The sequence below is a fragment of the Saccopteryx leptura genome, chromosome 1, assembly GCF_036850995.1.
Source record: "Saccopteryx leptura isolate mSacLep1 chromosome 1, mSacLep1_pri_phased_curated, whole genome shotgun sequence".
In the NCBI taxonomy this organism is placed as follows: domain Eukaryota; kingdom Metazoa; phylum Chordata; class Mammalia; order Chiroptera; family Emballonuridae; genus Saccopteryx; species Saccopteryx leptura.
The window spans coordinates 78,694,372-78,716,107 of NC_089503.1; the positions used below are offsets into that span (position 1 = coordinate 78,694,372).

The following is a 21,736-nucleotide window of genomic DNA, read 5'->3' on the forward strand; positions in this document are numbered from 1 at the left end:
GCATTTTTATTTCTATTATTTAAAACATAAGCTAAATTGGGAATTCACATTACTTGGCTCTTAAGATGTTTTATTTGTTGACTCAGTTTTCTCAGTAACCAAAATTTTTGGAGGCAAATACTTCTGCATCAGAGAAGTCCAATAATCAGACTAGATAATTATCAAATTAAAAGCTCTAGCCTTAGAACTGTCAAGAGAAAAGTAGTTACACAGCCAGTTTATAAAGGGCTATTTGAATCATAAGATGCTTGGGAATCTGAAATTCATTCTATTACAAATATCTTTGGCAGAACGATGGTTATACAAAGTTTCAGGATTAGAAAGTAAAATAAAATAAAAATGGAGATACATACCCAGAGCAAGATTCAGGTAAACATTTGAGTCCTTTGGTGCCCTCTAGAGACACAGATTGGCTATCTAATAGGACTTCCTATGTATGATCTCACATGTTTACCAAAATGCAAAACACTGAAATAAATATTATAAAATAAAATTACTAAATTCAGTTTTTTCCATTTAGACCTCAAATTTACTAAAAGCCACTAGTTATTAACTATGCAATTATTCAGTAATTTTATAGTTAAAATTCCAAATGCAGATATTTTTCAGCAAAGCTAAAATTAAAATTAAAGCCGTAACACCCTACATTTGCATGCTGCTTTATTTTTACAAAGACTTTCACAAATCTTTTGTCAGCTAAGCCTGACAATAATTTTATGAACAAGGGGAGATTTTGTTACTATTCCCATTTTACAAATAATGAAACTGAGGCTTAAGCAGGGATAAGGGGGTCTTGGCCGATTTGTGAGTTGGAACTGAGAGAGCAGGGATTTGAATTCCGATCTTTTGACTCTAAAGTCTATACCAATGCTACATTTTTTCTTAACGTAATATCCCTTCCAAACTCTTCATGCCCATATTTTATCTATCTGAAAATTTCTAGAGTATCTTAGAGTAAGGACAGAGAGAAGCTGTAACCGCAAAGGACTAGAATCATCGGAAGACTCTTTCTCACCCAGACAACTGCCCGTAGTGGCTTGAGACCAAGCACAGCTGCATGGCAGCTACAGAGCAGACGGCTCACACATCTGTATAGGAACTAAACCCTTGTGATGCGGTGAAGTACTACGCCTTCAATTTTATGTAGATTAAGGTGGTAATATTCTTGCAGTTTTTAACTATAACAGCAGTAGTAATTGGTAAGGTTTTATTAACCTGTCTCTACTCCTGGTGACTGCTATCAAACGTGAGAGAACACCTCTAAAGAGGCATCACCTTTGATGATGCTGTTTCAGTGACAATCTCCCTGCTCTGCCAAGGTGACACATTCATCTTTCCACTCAGCTTTCCTCAAGTCTCAATAAATGTCTTTTTCCATCTTGCTCTTCAGGCTTCAAAAGGACTTTCACTTTTCTATCTATAACAGGCATTCTCTTTATCTCCCAGAGAGTCATTTTTTCTATCTGGTATTGTAGGATATGTGCAAATCAGTTAAAGTCTTCCATTTAACTTTAAAAGCAACTGATAATATTTTATAGGGGAAAGTCATCAATTCCAAACTTACAAACATTTAAGTACTTTATATCCTCTCTATATGTCAGACACATATACACACACACAACTAAAATCAATGTTCTGTCCAGTGATGAACAATTAATATACTGAGTGGCAGCTGTGTCAAAGTCCAGATTTCAGCCTAATTCACATGCCATAGGGCACACTGCTCATGCACTGTGAGACTCAAGTTTCCTCATTCATAAAATGAGCATAGTACTTACATCACAAAATAGTTGTAAAGATTAAATGATATGTCACAACTTACAAATATAAGATTTTAAGGCATTATTAGCATTATTCATATTCATAAATTCAAATCAAGCTTGCTGGTTGTTCTCTTAGGAGATATTAAAAAAGATCCAGTGCTACCATGTTGCACAATCCTAGAGGCATCATTTCCATTGTATTCTATGTAAATGATTGATAAGATATGTCTTGACAATAAACAGCCTCTCAACTAAGTTAGTAGGCCTAGGAATATACAACTTGTGGAATCAAATACTTGCAAAATTAAAAGCATATCATCTGTAATGACTAACGCTAATGAAAGTATCAATTCTCTTATTTATAAAAGGGGGTTTAACTCAATGAGCCTTTCCAACACTAGAAATCTAAGCTAGTGGCTTTAGCAAACTATGGCCTACAGAACAAATCTGGCACATTTTTGCAAATAAATTTCTATTGGAATACAGCTATCTCTGTTTGTTTAAGTATTGTCTATAGCAGAGTTGAGACAGAGACCATATGGCCTGCAACACTGAAAATACTTATTATATGGCCTTTCACAAAAAAAATTTGCCAATTTTTGAACTAAATATAAAATGAAGCAGTCTTATACGTAGAAAAGTGAGTCAAATATACTTAATATGTATAAATATGGGTTCTTTAGAAAACATTCACATTGTAATTCTGCATTAAAGTACAAGTACTATATATTACTACATTAATGCCTACTATTGCACCACGCACATGTGGATAACTAATACATGTTATTAATTAAAATAATTAAAGAGCAAGAGTAATGTAGGAATAATAAAGGCAAACTACCAGTTAAAGCACATAAAGAAATGTGCACTGGCATTATTTTGAAAGGGGAGCTTTTTTATTTCAGTGCTTTGCATATTTGTTCAAACTGATAGTCTTTACTAAGACTGCAAACCACTTCCTCTTAAAGCAAACATTTAAATATGGAGAGAATTGCAGAACACTACATTTCTGGACATAGCATCTTTTTAGCCAAAGGCAATGACTACTGGATTTTAGTTATGTCCACTTTTGTACTTGACTCTTTAGGCTGCTGGCTAAAGCCTTATACATGGCTTTACAAAACATCAATGTAAAGAATATGCTTCTAAGCACCTATGTACCTAAATTCTGAGTAGGTAAAAATCAGTAAATTCTGTCCTGTTCTGATTTGAAAGAATGAGCATTATTGACACAATGACAAGAAAGGTAAGATCAACAAAAACAGCAGGACAACTTGCAGAAAGGACAACTACAGGAAACCCTGCACAGGCCCACGGTTAATGTGAGAAGCAGTCTGCATGTTCAACCTTGGCGTATTCAGAGGAAATACGATATTATAACTATGGCACTGGAAGAAAATGATTTCAGTAACTGGAGGAAAATACTTACTTGCTTCACATTTTCAGCTAAGAAGACAATATAAACACTACAGAACCCCAGCTGTGTAATCACCAGGAAAAAGTCAACCACACTCCTGAAAAGAGATAGCCACAAATGAGTATCAGGAAGAGCTGCAGAAATGTCAATATACATTTTCTCCTTTTAACTACTGTACTTGGAAACATTTTATAATAGTGTACATCCATTTCATTTCCTTAAAATAAGAAATAAACTTAAAATATTTATTTTCTACAAAAATCATACATTTATGATCAGTATGTCACTACATTATTATTATTACTATTATTTTTTTTGTATTTTCCTGAAGTGAGACATGGGGAGGCAGAGAGGCTCCCGCATGTGCCCAACCGTGATCCGCCTGGCAAGCCCACTATAGGGGATGATGCTCTGCCCATCTGGAGCGTTGTTCCATCACCAAACCGGAGCCATTTTAGTGCCTGAGGCGTAGGCCCTGGAGCCATCCTCAGTATCCGGGCCAACTCTGCTCCAATAGAGCCTTGGCTGTGGGAGGAGAAGAGAGAGAGAAAGGAGAGAGGGAGGGGTAGAGAAGCAGATGGGCGCTTTTCCTGTGTGCCCTGGCCGGGAATTGAACCCAGGACTTCCACAGGCTGGGCTGACGCTCTACCACTGGGCCAACCGGCCAGGGCCAGTATGTCACTACAATTATTATTGAGCAAAAGAATTTTCCATTAGCCTGACCAGGCCATGGCACAGTGGATAGTGTTGATGTCGGACTCTGAAGGCCCAGGTTTGAAACCCTGAGGTCGCGGCTTGAGTGTGGTCTCATTCCAACCTGAGTGCAGGCTCACCAGCTTGAGCGTGGGATCACAGACATGATCCCAAGGTCGCTGGCTTGAAGCCCAAGGCTGCTGGCTTGAGCAAGGGTTCACTGACTCAGCTGGAGCCCCCCAGTCAAGGCACATATGAGAATGCAACCAATGAACAACTAAGGTGCCACAACAATGAGTTGATACTTCTCATCTCTCTCCCTTCCTGTCTGTCTCTCTCTCTCATTCGTTAAAAAGAAAAAAAAATGCTCCATTACCGTTAAGTTAAAAGGCCAAAATTTCCCCATCAGTTATTTCTGAAATTCAACAGTTTATGAGGATCTGCTTATAAAATAATTTAATGAAAACATTTCTTCTTTTTTTTTTTTTTTTGTATTTTTCCGAAGCTGGAAATGGGGAGAGACAGTCAGACAGACTCCCGCATGCGCCCGACCGGGATCCACCCGGCACGCCCACCAGGGGCGAGGCTCTGCCCACCAGGGGGTGATGCTCTGCCTCTCCGGGGCGTCACCCTGCCGCGACCAGAGCCACTCTAGCGCCTGGGGCAGAGGCCAAGGAGCCATCCCCAGCGCCCGGGCCATCCTTGCTCCAATGGAGCCTCGCTGCGGGAGGGGAAGAGAAAGACAGAGAGGAAGGAGAGGGGGAGGGGTGGAGAAGCAGATGGGCGCTTCTCCTGTGTGCCCTGGCCGGGAATCGAACCCGGGACCTCTTGCACGCCAGGCCGACGCTCTACCACTGAGCCAACCGGCCAGGGCCTGAAAACATTTCTTTTAGATTAAACATATCTCTACTACTTCTCAAAATATTTTTCAGATCAACCCCGTGTATTTCCCAGCCCTCCTGGCTTCACATCATTTGCAAACATGATGAGCATACTCTCTACTACTAACTACCAATAAGAATAGGGAGTGGGAGAAGACTGGGCGCATGGCTCTACCATCCAAGACCTCCTCAGTAGCTAACTCTGCCCTTATTTTTCAATGAGATACTCTAAAAATTCCAGCTAAATAAAAGTGTATGGGCGTGGGGGAGGGATATCACCAGTAAAATTAGGATTATTTTGGTATAACAATCAAGTCACAAATTTGCATCATGTTAATATACAGCCCATACTTCTCAATTTTGTTCTGGAGACAATGAGTGACTATAATAACATGCGCCTACTAATTCATTATGGTCTCTTGTCTGACCATCAAACAAGATGGCAAATAATCTGGTCTACAAACCTAGACCCTCCTCGGCCATTTAAAACTGGAAGAGCCCTTGCCATTATCTTCATTTGTGCCATATCTCTACAGTTCTCCCTGGTTCTTCAGGAATCTCAAATGAAGTAATCTTGGTATCCTGAAATGAATTCAAGTTTCTTCTCTCTGATGAATTACATTTAAGTATTCCCTTAAGAGCTCTTCATTCATCTCTGACTTTGGTATCTCACCAACAATCACTCCAGCCACTTCTTTGTGAAACCCATTCTTCTTGATAGAAAAACAAGATAAGGTTGCCTCTAGACTGGAGCAGAAGGAAGATACAGCTCTGGGGTAAATTCTTAGGGCATGAAGCTCTGTTTTCCTTCTTTTCCTACTCAGCGTATCAAGAATCTGAGCAGCTCAAAAACAAATCTGGCCCTGGCCGGTTGGCTCAGCGGTAGAGCGTCGGCCTGGCATGCGGGGGACCTGGGTTCGATTCCCCGCCAGGGCACATAGGAGAAGCGCCCATTTGCTTCTCCACCCACCCCCCCTTCCTCTCTGTCTCTCTCTTCCCCTCCCGCAGCCAAGGCTCCATTGGAGCAAAGATGGCCCGGGCGCTGGGGATGGCTCCTTGGCCGCTGCCCCAGGTGCTAGAGTGGCTCTGGTTGCGGCAGAGCATCGCCCCCTGGTGGGCAAAGCGTCGCCCCTGGTGGGCACGCCAGGTGGATCCCGGTCGGGCGCATGCGGGAGTCTGTCTGACTGTCTCTCCCCGTTTCCAGCTTCAGAAAAATACAAAAAAAAACCCAAAAAACAAATCTGAACTCCTGATAATCCGTAAAAAGGCCATATTTAACCATAAACTACTTTATTGACACTGTCCTTTTTCTTCTTTTAATTTTCACTGCACGTATCATTTGTACCATAGTCACAATTTATTGATTGCTTATCCTTATTTTTCCAGGCTCATATTTCATCTGACTTTGATTAGGTGTGTCCACCAATGATAAAGTTGCATTTAAACAATAAGCTAAGAATATGCTAAAATACATACTTCAGATGTCTTATAAGCATGTACCTAAACACCATAATTTCATTTGAAATAAGGAGATCATAACTTTTTTCTTTCATTCATTGAGAGGAAGGGAGTCAGAGACAGACTCCCACATGCACACCAACAAGGATACACTGGGCAAGCCCACTAGGGGGTGATGCTCTGCCCATCTGGGGCATTGCTCCGTTGCTCAGCAACTGAGCTCTTCCTAGCATGCCTAAGGTGGAGGCCATGAAGCCATCCTCAGCAACCAGGGCTGGTGCACTCAAACCAATAGAGCCATGGCTGTGGGAGGGAGAAATGAAAGAGAGAAAAAGAAGAGAGAGGGGGAGGAGTGGAGAAGCAGATAGGCACCTCTCCTGTGTGCCCTGACCAGGAATCAAACCTAAGACACCCACACACCAAACTGACGCTCTACCACTAAGCCAACCGGCCAGGGCCTGCAACATTTTTCTTGCTTTTTTCCTTTACTTAAAAAATTATTGAACACATTATCATTTTAGCCAGGTGCTTTATAAACATCTTTTTATTTAAACTACTGTATTAAGCACATGAAACAAATATTATTATAAACCATTTGATAGTGAGGAAACTAAAGCAAAATGATAATTTGACACAGGTAATAAGAGTGAAAAATAGTAGAGCTGAGATCTGAACCCAAGTGTGTTTAACTCTAAAGATGATGTTTATTCCCCAACTCTATCATACTTCTATTTATGTATCTTGTTAGATTAAAGTACTTAAAAATTAACATAATTTCAATAACAGGATATTAATAGTATAACAAGTGCTTACCGTCCCCATGCTGACTGCTTCTGAAGACAACTCCAAGGACTTACTTCCATGGCAAAACTCACAGTGTCACTATAACCTAATGTTGACTTTTTAAACCTGTAATTTAATGACATGCATGTATATGAAAAATATTAAGTTGGTTCATAAAGTCTTCCCTTGAAAAGAACATTAAATAAATAGGAATTAATGAATATAGGGCTATGCTCTGACAGAGGAGTTTTAGAAATTTCAAGATCTGCATATTCCTGAAGTATGTCCCAAGAAATTTAAAAATTTTATATCTGTCCTTATTACCAACATATTAGTTTTATCTACTGTTAAAGTGTATATATTTGTAGAATTCATATAACATATTTGTACTTCACTGATTTAAATATTTCAATTACCTAAAAACATCAACTATAGTGTTCATGCCTCAATTATTCCATTCTTAGAATAGCATTATTTAATACATCTATACAGGGCTTTACAATATATTTTCACATAAACTGTCTTACTTAATTTTCAAAATAATCCCATTAGATAGTTAATATTTCTGCATGTCCTCTCCCACTTTTTTCAAGTATACATTGTTATTTAAAGATCATAAACTACTTGCCCAAAGTTTAAGAACATTTAAAACAACAAAGAGTTAAGATTAGAATATTAGTTTACTAGAAAAGACAACATTTATTTTTTAAAAGTTGAGCCATTGGTCTGTAGAAGCATTTCATGATACAAAGAAAAAAGAAAATTATTTTATGAACAATCTATCAACCCACATATCAGCAAAGAGCACCAAAGTCATCACACTCCAGCTGAATTACTAACAAGTTGAAGACCATTACGCTGTAACTAAAAGAAGTACTGTCTCCTCCATTTTCCCAGAGATCTTTCCTGATTTTTTTTTCATTTATACTAAATAAAATAAACCATTCTATTCCACTAATAAGGCTTTATTTTAAAATAAGTAAATGTATTCTGACCAGATTTCACTAGTAAGGCTATATTTTAAAAGATGTAAATAGATTTTGGCCAGATTTCAATCATGCTATCTTTTTCCATATTCATTATCTTAAACTTGTGTATATAACAAATTACAGAAAATATAACTGCTAGTTGCAAAGCAGAGTAGAAATATAAGACTAATGCTTTAAATAACTACAGCTTCAAAATAAATTAAATATACTTAACAAATCCACATTTACCTCTGACATAGAAAGTGACTGCAACGTACCAAAATGTGCATACAGTGAACAGAAATAATCCCTATAAACACAAGGCTGATTGGTCCAAGCTGTAAAGGAAAAATTATAAAGTTTAAATATTTAAGTTTAACAAAAATTAAGTTGCAATGAAACATAAGCAATGAAACAAAAACTACTCATTTACAGTGAATAAATATTTGTTGGACAAAATGATTAAATAATTATTTGCATAAGGGAAATTTAATAAACTGGATACTGAATTTCGGTAATAAGAAAACTATACATGGCCCTGGCCGGTTGGCTCAGCGGTAGAGTGTCGGCCTAGCGTGGGGAGGACCCAGGTTCGATTCCCGGCCAGGGCACACAGGAGAAGCGCCCATTTGCTTCTCCACCCCTCCGCCGCGCTTTCCTCTCTGTCTCTCTCTTCCCCTCCTGCAGCCAAGGCTCCATTGGAGCAAAGATGGCCCGGGCGCTGGGGATGGCTCTGTGGCCTCTGCCTCAGATGCTAGAGTGGCTCTGGTCGCAATATGGCGACGCCCAGGATGGGCAGAGCATCGCCCCCCTGGTGGGCAGAGCATCGCCCCTGGTGGGCATGCCGGGTGGATCCCGGTCGGGCGCATGCGGGAGTCTGTCTGACTGTCTCTCCCTGTTTCCAGCTTCAGAAAAATGAAAAAAAAAAAAAGAAAACTATACATGATTCCATCTTATCAACTTGGCTCTCTTAACCTATGAATACAGAGTATAGATATGCAACAAAGTAGGATGGAATACATCTCATTTAACATGAGATGGCAAGTCTATCACTACCAGTGATCCATCAAAATAATTATATGCAACTATGAATCATTATCTAAATGACTAAATAAAGCACTATTCGACCTGGGATTCTGATACACTTCTTCTATAGATTGTTTGTTAAGCACTTACTATGTGTGAGAAACTGTGCCTGGAAAATAATTATTTGAAAAAGTGGTTCATAAATTTCAAGTACTTATTTACTAAAAGTTATTCTTGGATTACTGAGACAGATAAAATATTGCCAAAGTTTATTTTATAATCAGAAATTTTTGTTTCTTTAAGTTAAGGTAAACAAAGTCAAATGCAGAGAAAGGTGACAATTAAAACTGTTTTTTAGAAAACTAGTTATTGGCCCTGGCCAGATGGTTCAGCAGTAGAGCACTGGTCCAGCGTGTGGAAGTCCCAGGTTCAATTCCCAGTCAGAGCACCCTTCTCTTCTCTCTCTTTTTCTCTTTCTCTTTCTCTTCCCTTCCCTCAGCCATGGCTCAAATGGTTTGAGCAAGTTGGGCCTGAGCGCTGAGGATTGATCCATGGCCTTGCCTCGGGCACTAAAAATAGCTCAGTTGCCAAGCAACAGAGCAGCAGCCCCAGATGGGCAGAGCATAGCTTGGTAGAGGGCTTGCCGGATGGATCCCCAGTCAGCATACAGAGGAGTCTGTCTCTGCCTCCCTGCCTCTCACTTAATAAAAATAAATAAATTTTAAAAAAGAGAGAGAAAACTAGTTATTTTAAAAAAGGTTAAGTCTAATTTAATTACTTCATAAGTGAATGCTTCCCTATCTAGATTCTCTCTAATTTCACTAATTGGTTCTAACAATACTTTAAATATTTTTTTTCAAAAGATATTGTTATTCCTTTTCTTAACTATTGTTCTTTAAATCTAAAACTACATAATTTATTCTGAATCTAAAAAGCTATAAAATTTCACTAGTACAAATTATCTGCTCTATCAATGTATTTGTTGAATGAGTATACCACCTAAATCCCTGTAAATCCAAGAATAATAGGATATACCTGGAAAAACCAAATACTATTTTAGGATTTTTCTGTCAAATGATATATATTAGTAATTAGGTAGAAATGAACAGTAATTAATTGTCATTTTAGATACTGTTACCATAGTTCACATAACTTTATCAACACAAATAGCTAAATGATTACGAATTGTCACCTGACCATGTTTTTAGTTGACCAGTTATTTTCAACCTTTTTTTCCACGGCACAAACACACACTAATTACTAAGGTCAGTGCCCCTGACTAAATACAACCATTTTCATCTCATGGCACAAATAAATTAGTTACTAAGGGAGAAGAGGTCAGGGCCCCTTTTTCTTTAGTAATTAGTTTATGAGTGCATGAGAAACAAAGGTTGAAAATCACTGGACTAGATCAGATGTTAGCTTATCATAGTTTTTGCTGTAAATTAAGACTAATAACTGCATCTTAACTAGACAGTGCAATAATAAGTCTTACCACTATGCCTGCATTTTTTATTGCCAATGGAAGTCCTAAAAGGCCAGTTCCAATATTTCCTTTAAGAAGATGCATAAGAGTTTGTATAAATCTGAAAAGTAAAAGTTGTAAGATTTAAACATTTTAGGAAAAATGCTATTCAAATCATATGATCACAGTTTTAGTTTTAGAAGGCAACTGAAAATTAATTTAGGAAAAGAATCAACATTTCCATTCAATCAGAAGTTAAATGAGCCAGAAATCATATTTGGTTCAAGTCCTATCTTTGCCACTTAAAATACAGAGGGTTATTACAGAGAGTAAATGAGATATTTAAGTATTTTTATACATATTAAAGTAATAAAGAAAAGGCAATTTTCTCATAAGATTCTGTTGCTAAAATATTCTGAACAATGTTGAAGATTATAGCTAGGCTGGTAAGAGCAATTCATTGACATTATGTAGTCATGGTACTAAACATATTTGCTCTGTGATCTATGCTCAAGGTAAGAGAAAGTTAATTAAAAGAAAAAGCATAGAAGTTCTAAAAGAATGTGTATCATCAGGTAAAATAAATATGGATTAACTTTTTGACTTTATGAACTCTCTAAGGGATTTCACCTTAGAAAAGTTTCCAAGCGGTATTTAAAGGAGGTCCCTTGACCAAGAAAAAAATAAACTAGAAAGAACAGCACACATTTTAAACTTATGAAATAAAAATGCTTGTCTGTAATTGTTTAGTTTATACTATTCTTATCAATTAAAATGTTTGTTTAACTGTTAAATTACCATCAGAATAAGAACTTACTCAAATCTATTAATGACAATAAAATAAAAAACGTTTAAAAATAGTTCCACTGCATTAAGAGGGGTTTATTAACAATACTACCTACCTACCAAGGTCTAACTTCCTAACCATTTCAGAAGCAACATCTCTTAAAATTTCTACTCTTCTCAATCAGATCTCCCTTCAAGATCCATATATTTGATAGGTATCATCATTGTAGTGCAGTAATTCCTTCTATACACTATTCTGTAATTCAGATGTACTTCTTTCCCAAATAGACTAAAAACACCTTGAGGGTGGGGACTATGTCTTACTCATCTTTGTGTCTTTTGTAGTATCTAATAAAGTGCCTTGCCAATAGAAAATTCCTACAACACCTACACTGAATGAAAAGGAGAATATCAACTGTAACACTTACGAAATCCCCTCTTGATCATCAAGCTGGTAATGCTTCTGAACAGGCAGGAGCTCTTGCTCATGTTCTTCATCTGATGTCCCATCAAAACTCTGTTCATTTATTAAGGGCCTCATTACATCCATATCTTTAAAAAGAAAAACAAAGCACTTCATTATTATTTTAAAAATTGAGTTAAAGCTAGTATAAATTAATTTATAAGTAGTAGATACCACTGGTACTCATCTTTACTATTTCTACCCTAAATTAATTCACATTAACACCCTTAGTTTTAGTATCTTTAAAAAGAAACAACTAGACTTACTTACTAGATATTTTGTTTGGACTAAGAAGTACAAAGTGAAAAGCGTAAGTACCCAATGCAAAACTTTTTCTCCTTTGTCTACATGAGGTTTACAGTGAATGATCACAGAATTATGGGATGGGAAATGTGAAGAAATAATCAAATGAATTTTCATCTCAATAGCTTCAAATAGTTTTTATACATAACTAAGAATCATATTTTTAAATATGTAAAAAAATTACAAAGCTATTCCAATCACTAAAATTTTATTATCAAAATTTGCTCTACCCTTAGCCAGGTTGCTCAGTAGGTAAAGCATCATCATGGTCATAGGTTAGATCCCTGGTCTGAGCTGGAACAAGAAGCAATCAATGGATATACTACTAAAGGGAATAACTAAGTGAAACAATGAGTTGATGCTTCTCTCTCTTCCCCTTCCCCACTCCCCATCAATAGAAATTTTTTTTTTTAATTTGCTCTTTTATCTATCAATTTTTAGCCTGATTTTGCTCCTTTCTGGGAGAAAGACAACACTAGCACCATTCTTATCAATTAAAATGTTCTTTCTTGTTCTAGTAAAATTCACTAAATTCAGATTTATTGAGATGACTGATATGTATCAGGAAAGTCTGAAGTACTGTACAGGACATTTTAAAAACATGAAAATTTGTTCCATTCAAATACAATAAACCTACATAACAGGGAGCTGGAGCAATCTAAATGATTTAGTTGGGAAGAAATGATTGACATATAACTTTTTAAAACATTTTACTTTGGAATATTTTCACATTTACATTAAATTTTCAAGAATAGTACAAAAGATTAAGTATCCTTTATAAACTCACCAACTTTTAGTATATATTTTGCCATATTTGCTTTTTCTCTCGCACATAGCACTTTTTATAAACTATTCGAGAGGTTATACATATCATGCCACTGTGCCCTATGTATTCCCTAAAATATTTTCTTGAATATTCACACTACAGTTATCAAATTCAGGTAGTTTAATAGTTATGCACTACTTTTATTTATCTACTGCATTGTTTATTTTATTTTAATTTTTTGTCTATGTCTCTGGAAGTTGACTGAGAGATAATATTTCATGCTTGGCTCTTTGGGGTCGGAGTAGGTGCCAAATCTGAACTCATCACTTTTGCTTCCTGCTTTGCAGCTTTCTTAACTTCATCTTTCATTTTTAAAGGGCTGTTTTTGGTAACAGCTTATCATTTCCTGGTTATGGTTTCATATTGAGGTGATTCCTCATGCAGTTTGGAATTGGTGATTGGTCCATTTCTTAATGCTGGGGTCCATAACCTGTTATAACTTTAGGCTCTTGGGTATGTCGCTTGGAACTGCATATGAAGTTACTTCTTTTGCTAGAGATATTCCTTCTAAAAATGCCTGCCAAGAAACCTGCCATAATACTGCATCTGATGGCACATTATGCTTGTGCAAGACAGAGCCAATATAATGCCAAATCTTGTACCTATTATGAACACGTAACCTGGGAGTACATATGGCTATTAAAATATGCTCACCATCTGGACACCAAGCATAATGTGTAGAATCAGAGGCCACTGGTTTAGAAATGTTTATAGTTTTTAACATCCACACTTTCATTTGTCCCCTCAGATTTCCAAATCCAGCTATGTATTACATATTACAATTATACAGTATATCCACGAGGGTGACAGCAGGCTGCATTGTGAAGACAGTTCCATAGTAAGACACAGGATCCAGTTCCATAGTAAGACACAGGATCACATTTCAAGTCGAGAATTGTCACTTTGGCAGGCATAAAACCATAAATGGCATAACACTCAGGAGAACTAGTATTCCAAAGCCCATCATAATGGGGCCATTTTTTGGTAACTGCATTAGAGCACCTTCTCCATTTATTACAATGTAATGAAGCATTTATGCCCCATAGTGGTTCCTGCTCTGTCAACAACATTTGTATAGCAGTAGCTCTTTTATTCCATAGCATTGTAACCTCATCTTATTTAAAGAAACTTTTATTGGCTAATGCTACCTGAGGTCCATCTAAGTTGGGGTACAGATACAATATAACAAATGAAAATGCACTCTTACTTCCTGGAACAAAGACAGCCACCATGTATGGTTGGGGATCCAGATAATCAGTAATTTTTTGCAAACGCAACTTACACTTGTACTGAAATTATTGTTTCCAAAGAAGTGAACTTCATAATTAATATTTCAGGCATAAATAATTTCATTTCTAACCAGGACGGACAGCAACTTAGTATTTTTCTTCCTGGATGGAAGACTTCAAACACGTCCCAGTTTTTCTGTTTGTTTGTTTTCACTTTAGAGAGGAGAGAGAGAGAGAGAGAGAGAGAGAGAGAGAGAGAGAAAGGAGGAGCAGAAAGCATCAACTCCCATATGTGCCTTGACCAGACAAGTGCACTACCATAGGTCAGGACAAATATGTCCCAGTTTTTACATTATAAAGTTGGGAACCACAGCTGTGCCATCTTTGGAAGCATCTTTGTAAGGCTGCCACGTTGCCAGGACAGTGTTTTTTGGTGAGAACTCAAGGAAAACTGTCTTTGGGAGATGGAAGAGGTATTGTTAGTGACATTGATAATATTTTCTTCTCTGTTGCCCCAGGCAAACAAGGTCCTATCCTTACTAAAAGTAAGAACTTTGCCATTTTTCCCAGATTCCCGTGGAAATACTGTACTTTCTATATGGTCCATTACCCTGGTACAGTCCTTTTGTACCGTCTGGAGTGTGTGCAAGGTGCTGTTTTGTTCTGACATGAGCTTGTCTGTCCGTTTTAAATGGCATTCTCTGACTTTTACCTATTACCTACACAACCATTAACGGTCTTATTCTACTTTTGCCTTTCTGTGTCTCTATTGTCTCATTTTTTAGTTGTATTCTTTCTACTTTAGCAATATATATACAATGCTGTTCATACTGTTATCCCAATCATGTCCTCACCCATACCTTAGACTTATACCTACAATCAACATATTAAATGCTTGCTGTCAGTCCTCTGCCAAAATTTCCTCAATCATCTCTTGGCTAGAAGAAGTTCATTCTTTAGTCATGCTTGCATCAGAACGACCTGTATGGCATGCTAAAACATAGATTGATATACACCACTCCCTGTATCTTAATGTCTCTATCGGTGCTTTTGACATAGACACATAATTTTTTAAAATTCTTTTTTAAATGAGATATTTGGTCATGTAGAAAGTCAGGAAATGTATAGATAAGCAATATTCTTGTAATTAAAATTACCTCATCCCTGGCCCTAATGACCATAGGTAACATTTTGAAGTATAAACAAACACATTTTCATATGTTCTCATTTAGTCCCACAGCTTTATAGCTCATGACTTCCAAATATTATGTATCTTCAGACCAGCCCTCGCTCTCTCACTCTAGACATAATCCAATTGCCTACTACTTGACAGCTGCACTTTTATGTCTAACAAACACCTCGAACTTAACATTTCCCCAAACTGCACTCCCAGTCTTCACCACCAACCTGCCCCTCCTGGGCTTTTCCCCATCTGGGCTGGTTATCTACTGCCGTGTAACAATTTATGGCTGTTGTCAGGAGGACTCTGTTTTATACAACATGGGCCTTTCCTGTGGCTGCTTAAGTATTCTTACAACATGGTAGCTGGCCTCCTCCCAAGTGAGTGACTCTGAGAGAGAGAGAGCAGAGGCACCATGCCAGTTAGGATGTAGCTGTGAAGTCACACATTTTTTTCACTTCCACCATGATCTATTCATTAGAGGCAAGTTACTAAATCGAGCTCACATCTCAAAGAGAAGGAAATGAAATTGCTCCTCGTGAAGAAAGAAACATCAAAGACTATTATAAACATTAAAGACATTATAAACCACTATAACATCTCAGTTGATCCCAATTCCTTGTCTCTCATCCATCTGTTAGAAAACTCATTCTGGTTCTAGTTTCAAAATAAATCCAGAGCCTAACCATTTCTCTCCACTCCCTCTGCTACTCCCACACAGCTGTGAAAGACATGTAAATCCCTTTCTTGAATTGCTAAAATACCCTTCTCCTTCTACTTTTGCCCTTTACAGTCTATTCTTCACACAGCAACCAGTGCAATCCTTTTAGAATTTAAGTCAGATCCTGTCACTCCTCTGCTGAAACCTAGCTAAGCTCCCCATTCTCTCAAAGTAAAAGCCACAGTTTTCACATGACCTCTAAGATGCTACCTCATCTGGCCTTATCACCACCTTGATCCTTCTGCTTCAGCCACCTTGGCCTCCTTGATCCTTCTGTCTCTACTCTAGCTGTTCTTTCAGCCTGGAATGGTCTTTCTCCAGCTATCTATCTACTTGACTAATTACCTCACTTCTTCCAAGTCTTTGTTCAAATCTCACGTTTTCAATAGGTCCATCCTGACCACTCTGTACAATACTATAAACTACCCAGTCCCCACCCTCACTCCTGATTTCCCTTAATCTGCTCTTTTTTTCCCATACCACTTTTCATCTATCAAATGTACTATATAATTAACTGACTATTGTCTGCTTCCTCCTACTGGAATATAAGCTCCATGAGAGCCGGAATCTTGATCTGTTTTGTTCATGAACTTATCCCATGTGCCTAAAACAGTGCCTGGCACATAGAAGCAGCTGAATAAATCTGTTGAATTAACGATAAGACATATTTTTAAAAATTAAAATAATCGGCAACCTTTTTTTTCAGTTAATAAAAATGTATATGGTGACTATCATCCTATATTACTTTTAATGGCTATTCAGTACCTGGGTATACAGCAATACCGCAATTTAACTAAACAACTTTCTTGAACTGAACATTTAGACAGATACCAGCCTTTCTTTACTATAAATAATGAAATGAACATCTCTTGATATAAGTATTTGTTACATGACTTATTTCCTTGGGAAATATTTTTAGAAGTAGAATTGCTGGCTCAAAGGACATGTGCACTTTTAAGGATAAATATATAATACTGTGCATGAGAATGCACATTTCCCAATATCCTGACCTAGATGGGTTATTAATGCATTTAAAACAGTCAGATAAACCTGGGTTTATATGTGGGTTCTGCCATTAATGGGAGTCAATTACTTTATCTATAAAACGGGAGTAACAGCAGCACTTACCTCACCCCGTTGTTGTGAGGGTTACAAGAGTCATTGCACATGTACAGCACTTACTTAGCACACTATGTGACCCAGAGCACACATGCATTAAAATGCTGTTTATTTCTACTAGGATTATGACTTACAAGAAGAAATCAGACTGAAGTGCCCTACACATTATTACAGGAATGCAAGCCAATTTGCTCCTATAATCAAGTATTTCTTTCAAGCTCAACTCATTTTTAATCATCAAGCATCAAATTAAAAATATTCCTAAATACAGTGAGTCCGTAAGTCAAGGTGCACTTTTGTCCGGTCACAGGAAAGCAACAAAAGACGATAGAAATGTGAAATCTACATCAAATAAAAGGAAAACTCTCCCAGTTTCATACCTATTCAGTGCAGTTCGAAGTGGGCGCAGGCACAGATTTTTTAGGGCTCCTTAGGTAGCTATCCCGTATAGCCTCTACAGACTCGTCACTGACTGATGGCCTACCAGAACAGGTTTCTCCACCAAACTGCTGGTTTCCTTCAACTGCTTATCCCACCGAGTAATGTTATTCCTATGTGGTGGTGCTTCATTATAAACACACCAATATTCACGTTGCACTTTGGTCACGGATTCGAATTTAGCAAGCCATAGAACACACTGAACTTTCCTCTGTACCATCCACATCTCCACTGCCCTGGCCCTGGGCTGCTCCGCTGTATACACGGTGTTATGTCATCATCTACACATGCGCACATGCTGCCACATCATCCTACAGAAACTAGGAGGGTTTTCCTTTTATTTGGTGCAGATTTCATATTTTTATCGTCTTTTGTTGCTTTCCTGTGACTGGTCAAAAGTGCACCATGACTTTACGGACTGTATAATGCATAACTAGGAGAACAATATCATTACTACCCTGATCCTTACTTTTGTTTTCCTTTTGACAGCGAGGAAACCATAACGATGTGTACAAACAGTGCACCACACCCCCAATACACACACTGAGGAAGGAAAGAGTGTCTTCTTTATATGTATAATTGAATTTATTGGGGTGATACCGGTTAACATAATTATACAAGTTTCAGATGCCCAATTTACAACACACCTCTGTACACCATATTGTGTATTCAGCCCCCCAAGTCAAGTCTCTGTCGGGAAAGGGTGTCTTACTGCTACTCTTCACTGAGTAACACAGTCAATTCCTAATCAAGATCTTCCCTGGGGTTAGTCACCATAATCTCAAAAGGTTCCAATTAAAACAATAAATAATTATGAAGTGCCTGTTCTTTCTTCATCCTTACAAAAATGTAAAAATAATTACTTCCCAGGACTTCCAACTACAGGTGCTTGGAGCCCCTACCTTATCTGTATATTCTCCCCACCTGCTGTAAAACTGTTAACCCTTGAATGTATATAACGAACTAAAACTGCCCATGCGTAGCTATATTTTCCTTTGCCCTTCTGCCTATGAGCTTCCCCTCACCCGCCTAAAGGTAAGGCTTCTTGGAACTCTGCTCTCCGGCAACACCCTCTGATGGGCCCAAATACAAATCTCTTCTTAAATCCACAAAGGTTCAAGTGTTCTCTTCGTTGACCACATACACACTCACAGACACACGCCCATTCTGACGCCCTCCGTAGGCCCTGACAGCGAGCTCAGTCAGCTCCCAAGCCTCAGGTCATCCCAAATGTCCCGGGGAGCTCTGCCCTGCTAGGTGTTAAACTCAAACCCGTGCCAGACCCTCAGTACCAGGAGCCCTGCCCCAAAAAACAAACAAAAAACAAAACAAAAGAAGAAATGAAGACACCCGGCTTCTCTCCCTGTCCAGAGACAGGCAACCTGACCCGGACGCGGCGGGGCCAGGCGCGTGGGGCACGGTCGGCGGGGCCAGGCGCGTGGGGCACGGTCGGCGGGGCCGGGCGCGTGGGGCAGGGTCGGCGGGCCGGGCGCCCGCACTCGCCTCCGCCGCCAGGCCGAGCGCAGGCCGGAAGCCTCGGCTTTCCCACGGATGCGCAGCCCCGCGCCACGTCGGCTCACGCCCCTGCCGCGCAGCACCCACCTAGCTCCTCGTGCCCCGCCGCCTCGGCCGCCGCCGGCGCCGCCGCTTCCATCTCTCGGAGGTCTCCAGGACGCCGCCGCCCGAGGCGCGTTCTCCCGCCGCTGCGTGCCGGTGTCGGGCCGAGCGCTCCCGAGCTGAGAGGACCTACGCCGGCGCCCGCCTCTGGCCACGGTGCACCCGCCTGCGCCACGAGAGACATGCGCAGTGGGGCGGCCCGGCCCCGCCCCGCCCCGCCCCGACGCTGGGCGAGAGGGGCCCTCCCGGGGCGCGGAGGCAGCTGTCAGGGAAGGGCCCTAGGGCAGCCGACCCGCGCGAGGGGAGGCCGGCCTGGAGCAAAGCGGAGTAAGGGCAGAGAGGTGCGGTTTGGAGATAACTGGGGATGGGAGGAGAGGGGTGTCTTTGAAGATGACCATGAACTTAATTTTGAGGAGCCCAACTATTTGCAAGCCGTTAGCATTCCATAAGACACCTTGGCGTCCTGTCCGAGTAGCGGGATGGTTAAGCGTCCTCTGGGTGCGCCAGGGTTGCGGTTTCATCCCTAGTCGGGGCAGCGGCAAGAATCAACCAAGGAGGCCCTGGCCGGTGCTCAGCTGGTTAGAGCTTCAATCTCAGGTCAGGACACAAAGGGGAAACGGTCAGTGAATGCACAACTAAGTGGGACAACAAATAAATGCCTCTCATGCCCCTCTGTCTCCCCCTTTCCAAGGACGCCTTGGAGAATACAAAGTAGGAGGGGATTTGCCCATATCCCTATTGAACTTCTGACTACTCCTTGGTTATCCGTCTCCCTGTCCCCTATTCAGAAATACAGTATGCACTCAGGTAGAATTTAATTTAGTCAAATAACTTCACTTTAAGGATTTTTCAGTGCCCTTCAAAGACGTTTGACTTAACCGCAACACTGAAGGGAAATTAAGGTTAAGAGTAATTATACTGATGCGGTGTCAAATACTCATGCATTATACATGCATTGCCTTATTTAATTCGGATGAGAAACCTGTGAGATAATTCTAATGTTTCTTTTTCTTTTTAATATTTTATTTATTGATTTTTTAGAGAGAGAGGAGTGAGAGAGAGAGAGAGACAGAGAGAGAGAGAAGGGGGAGGAGCAGGAAGCATCAACTCCCGTATGTGCCTTGACCAGGCAAGCCCAAGGTTTCGAACTGGTGACCTCAGTGTTCCAGGTCGATGCTTTATCCCACTGCACCACCACAGGTCAGGCCAATTCTAATGTTTCTATCCATTCTATGGACAAGAGGATTAAGGCATAGGAGGACAGTTACCTCGTAAAATGGAATTTTATCTGCAACCAGATCTGGCGCTCTCAGGTGGGTGCCAGTAAATATTTGATGAATCAGTGGACGAAGCAAGCATTTGGATAGAAAGAAAAAAAAAAGTTTTAATTTTGAAATTGGTTTCATTTTTCCCCCATCTTTTCATAGTTCTTTAAAGTCAGGACACCAGACAGCATATTTTCTTGTCAGTTTCATTTCAGTGGAGGTATTCCTAGAAAAGTTGTTTTTTGGGGGGACTGAGTGTGGGGGGGAGTGTCTAATTTCTAGGATCACTGGTGTAACTATATGGTGATGGTGTTAAATATTTAAAATTCTGAAAGTAAAAAAAGTACACAATTACGTAGTATCTATATCTTTCCCCCGGGCAGCCTTTGCAGGTTCCACTAGTGCTAATGATGGTTTACCAAAAACCTTTGTTTTTCCTTAGGTCAACACCCATCACTCATACACATACATATGCAAACCCCAAAGAAAGATTTTATTTAAAATGTTCCTGACATGTAACAAAGATGTAAGGCAGAAAGAGGGAAAAGAACTCCATCCTGGAATGTAACTGGAGGTATAATCCCTAAACTGTGTTAGGGTGTGGCACCTGGTCAGAGATCAGTGGGAGAGAAAACAGGCATCAGATAGGTAATTGCCCATAAAACCACCCATTGTAATGAGAACACTTGAGACAGTGTCTTGAAAGAGAGACAGTATCCTCTGAATGTCTAAAGGGATCAAAAGTCACTGTCCTGCAATCTCAGCACCAGGGAAAGCAGATCTGGCAGCGTGGAAGGAAGAAGGCCTGACCTATAGTGGAAGCCAGGGCTTCTCTGGAGAAATTTGGGCTGAGGCAGGCACCCATGCTCAGTGTGTTCACAGAGACGTGGAGATAAGCCAAGTGATAGAGATGATCATAAATTTCAAGAACATAATGGTTTTCATGTGTCACTACTTGAGAAGCTATTTACTGCAACTCCTGCTCCAGGTCTTGTAAATTGGAAGTGGGTATAGGGCAGCGGTTCTCAACCTGTGGGTCGCGACCCCAGCGGGGGTCGAATGACCAAAACACAGGAGTTGCCTAAAGCCATCGGAAAATACATTAGGGGAAAGCTCTATTAGAGCAGAGACTTTAAAGAAACTGTTTGAACCCTGGTCATTTCTTTCTTAACTTTCCTCACTTTAACTTCCTGGATCATATCTCAATTAATTCCTCCCTTGTACCCACAGCACTTTGTTTATATCTCTGTTGTAACACCTCTCCCCTTGTATAATAATTATTTCTCTGCTATCTATGAGTCCCTGCAGGTGAACAACTATATCTTTTTGCCTGTG

General features: G+C 39.6%; 1 protein-coding gene and 1 pseudogene across 2 annotated transcripts in view; both read right to left on the reverse strand.

Annotated features, from left to right (window-relative positions):
- The window catches only part of SLC36A4 (solute carrier family 36 member 4), a 41,509-nt gene extending 22,212 nt beyond the window's left edge, over nucleotides 1-19,297 (reverse strand). The window contains exons 1-6 of one of the 2 annotated variants that reach the window (XM_066370592.1): nucleotides 19,122-19,297; nucleotides 11,669-11,792; nucleotides 10,485-10,575; nucleotides 8,213-8,301; nucleotides 7,026-7,121; nucleotides 3,193-3,277 (exon numbers count right to left, since the gene is read on the reverse strand). In XM_066370592.1, the coding sequence (XP_066226689.1) occupies nucleotides 3,193-3,277; nucleotides 7,026-7,121; nucleotides 8,213-8,301; nucleotides 10,485-10,575; nucleotides 11,669-11,792; nucleotides 19,122-19,173 (537 nt within the window). In that variant the 5' untranslated portion in view covers nucleotides 19,174-19,297. Of the gene's footprint in view, nucleotides 1-3,192; nucleotides 3,278-7,025; nucleotides 7,122-8,212; nucleotides 8,302-10,484; nucleotides 10,576-11,668; nucleotides 11,793-19,121 lie in introns of those variants that run through there. The other variant, XM_066370600.1, reaches the window with a different exon arrangement.
- LOC136389696 (eukaryotic translation initiation factor 2A pseudogene) lies at nucleotides 12,998-14,759 on the reverse strand (annotated as a pseudogene).
- Nucleotides 19,298-21,736: the final 2,439 nt, after the last annotated feature.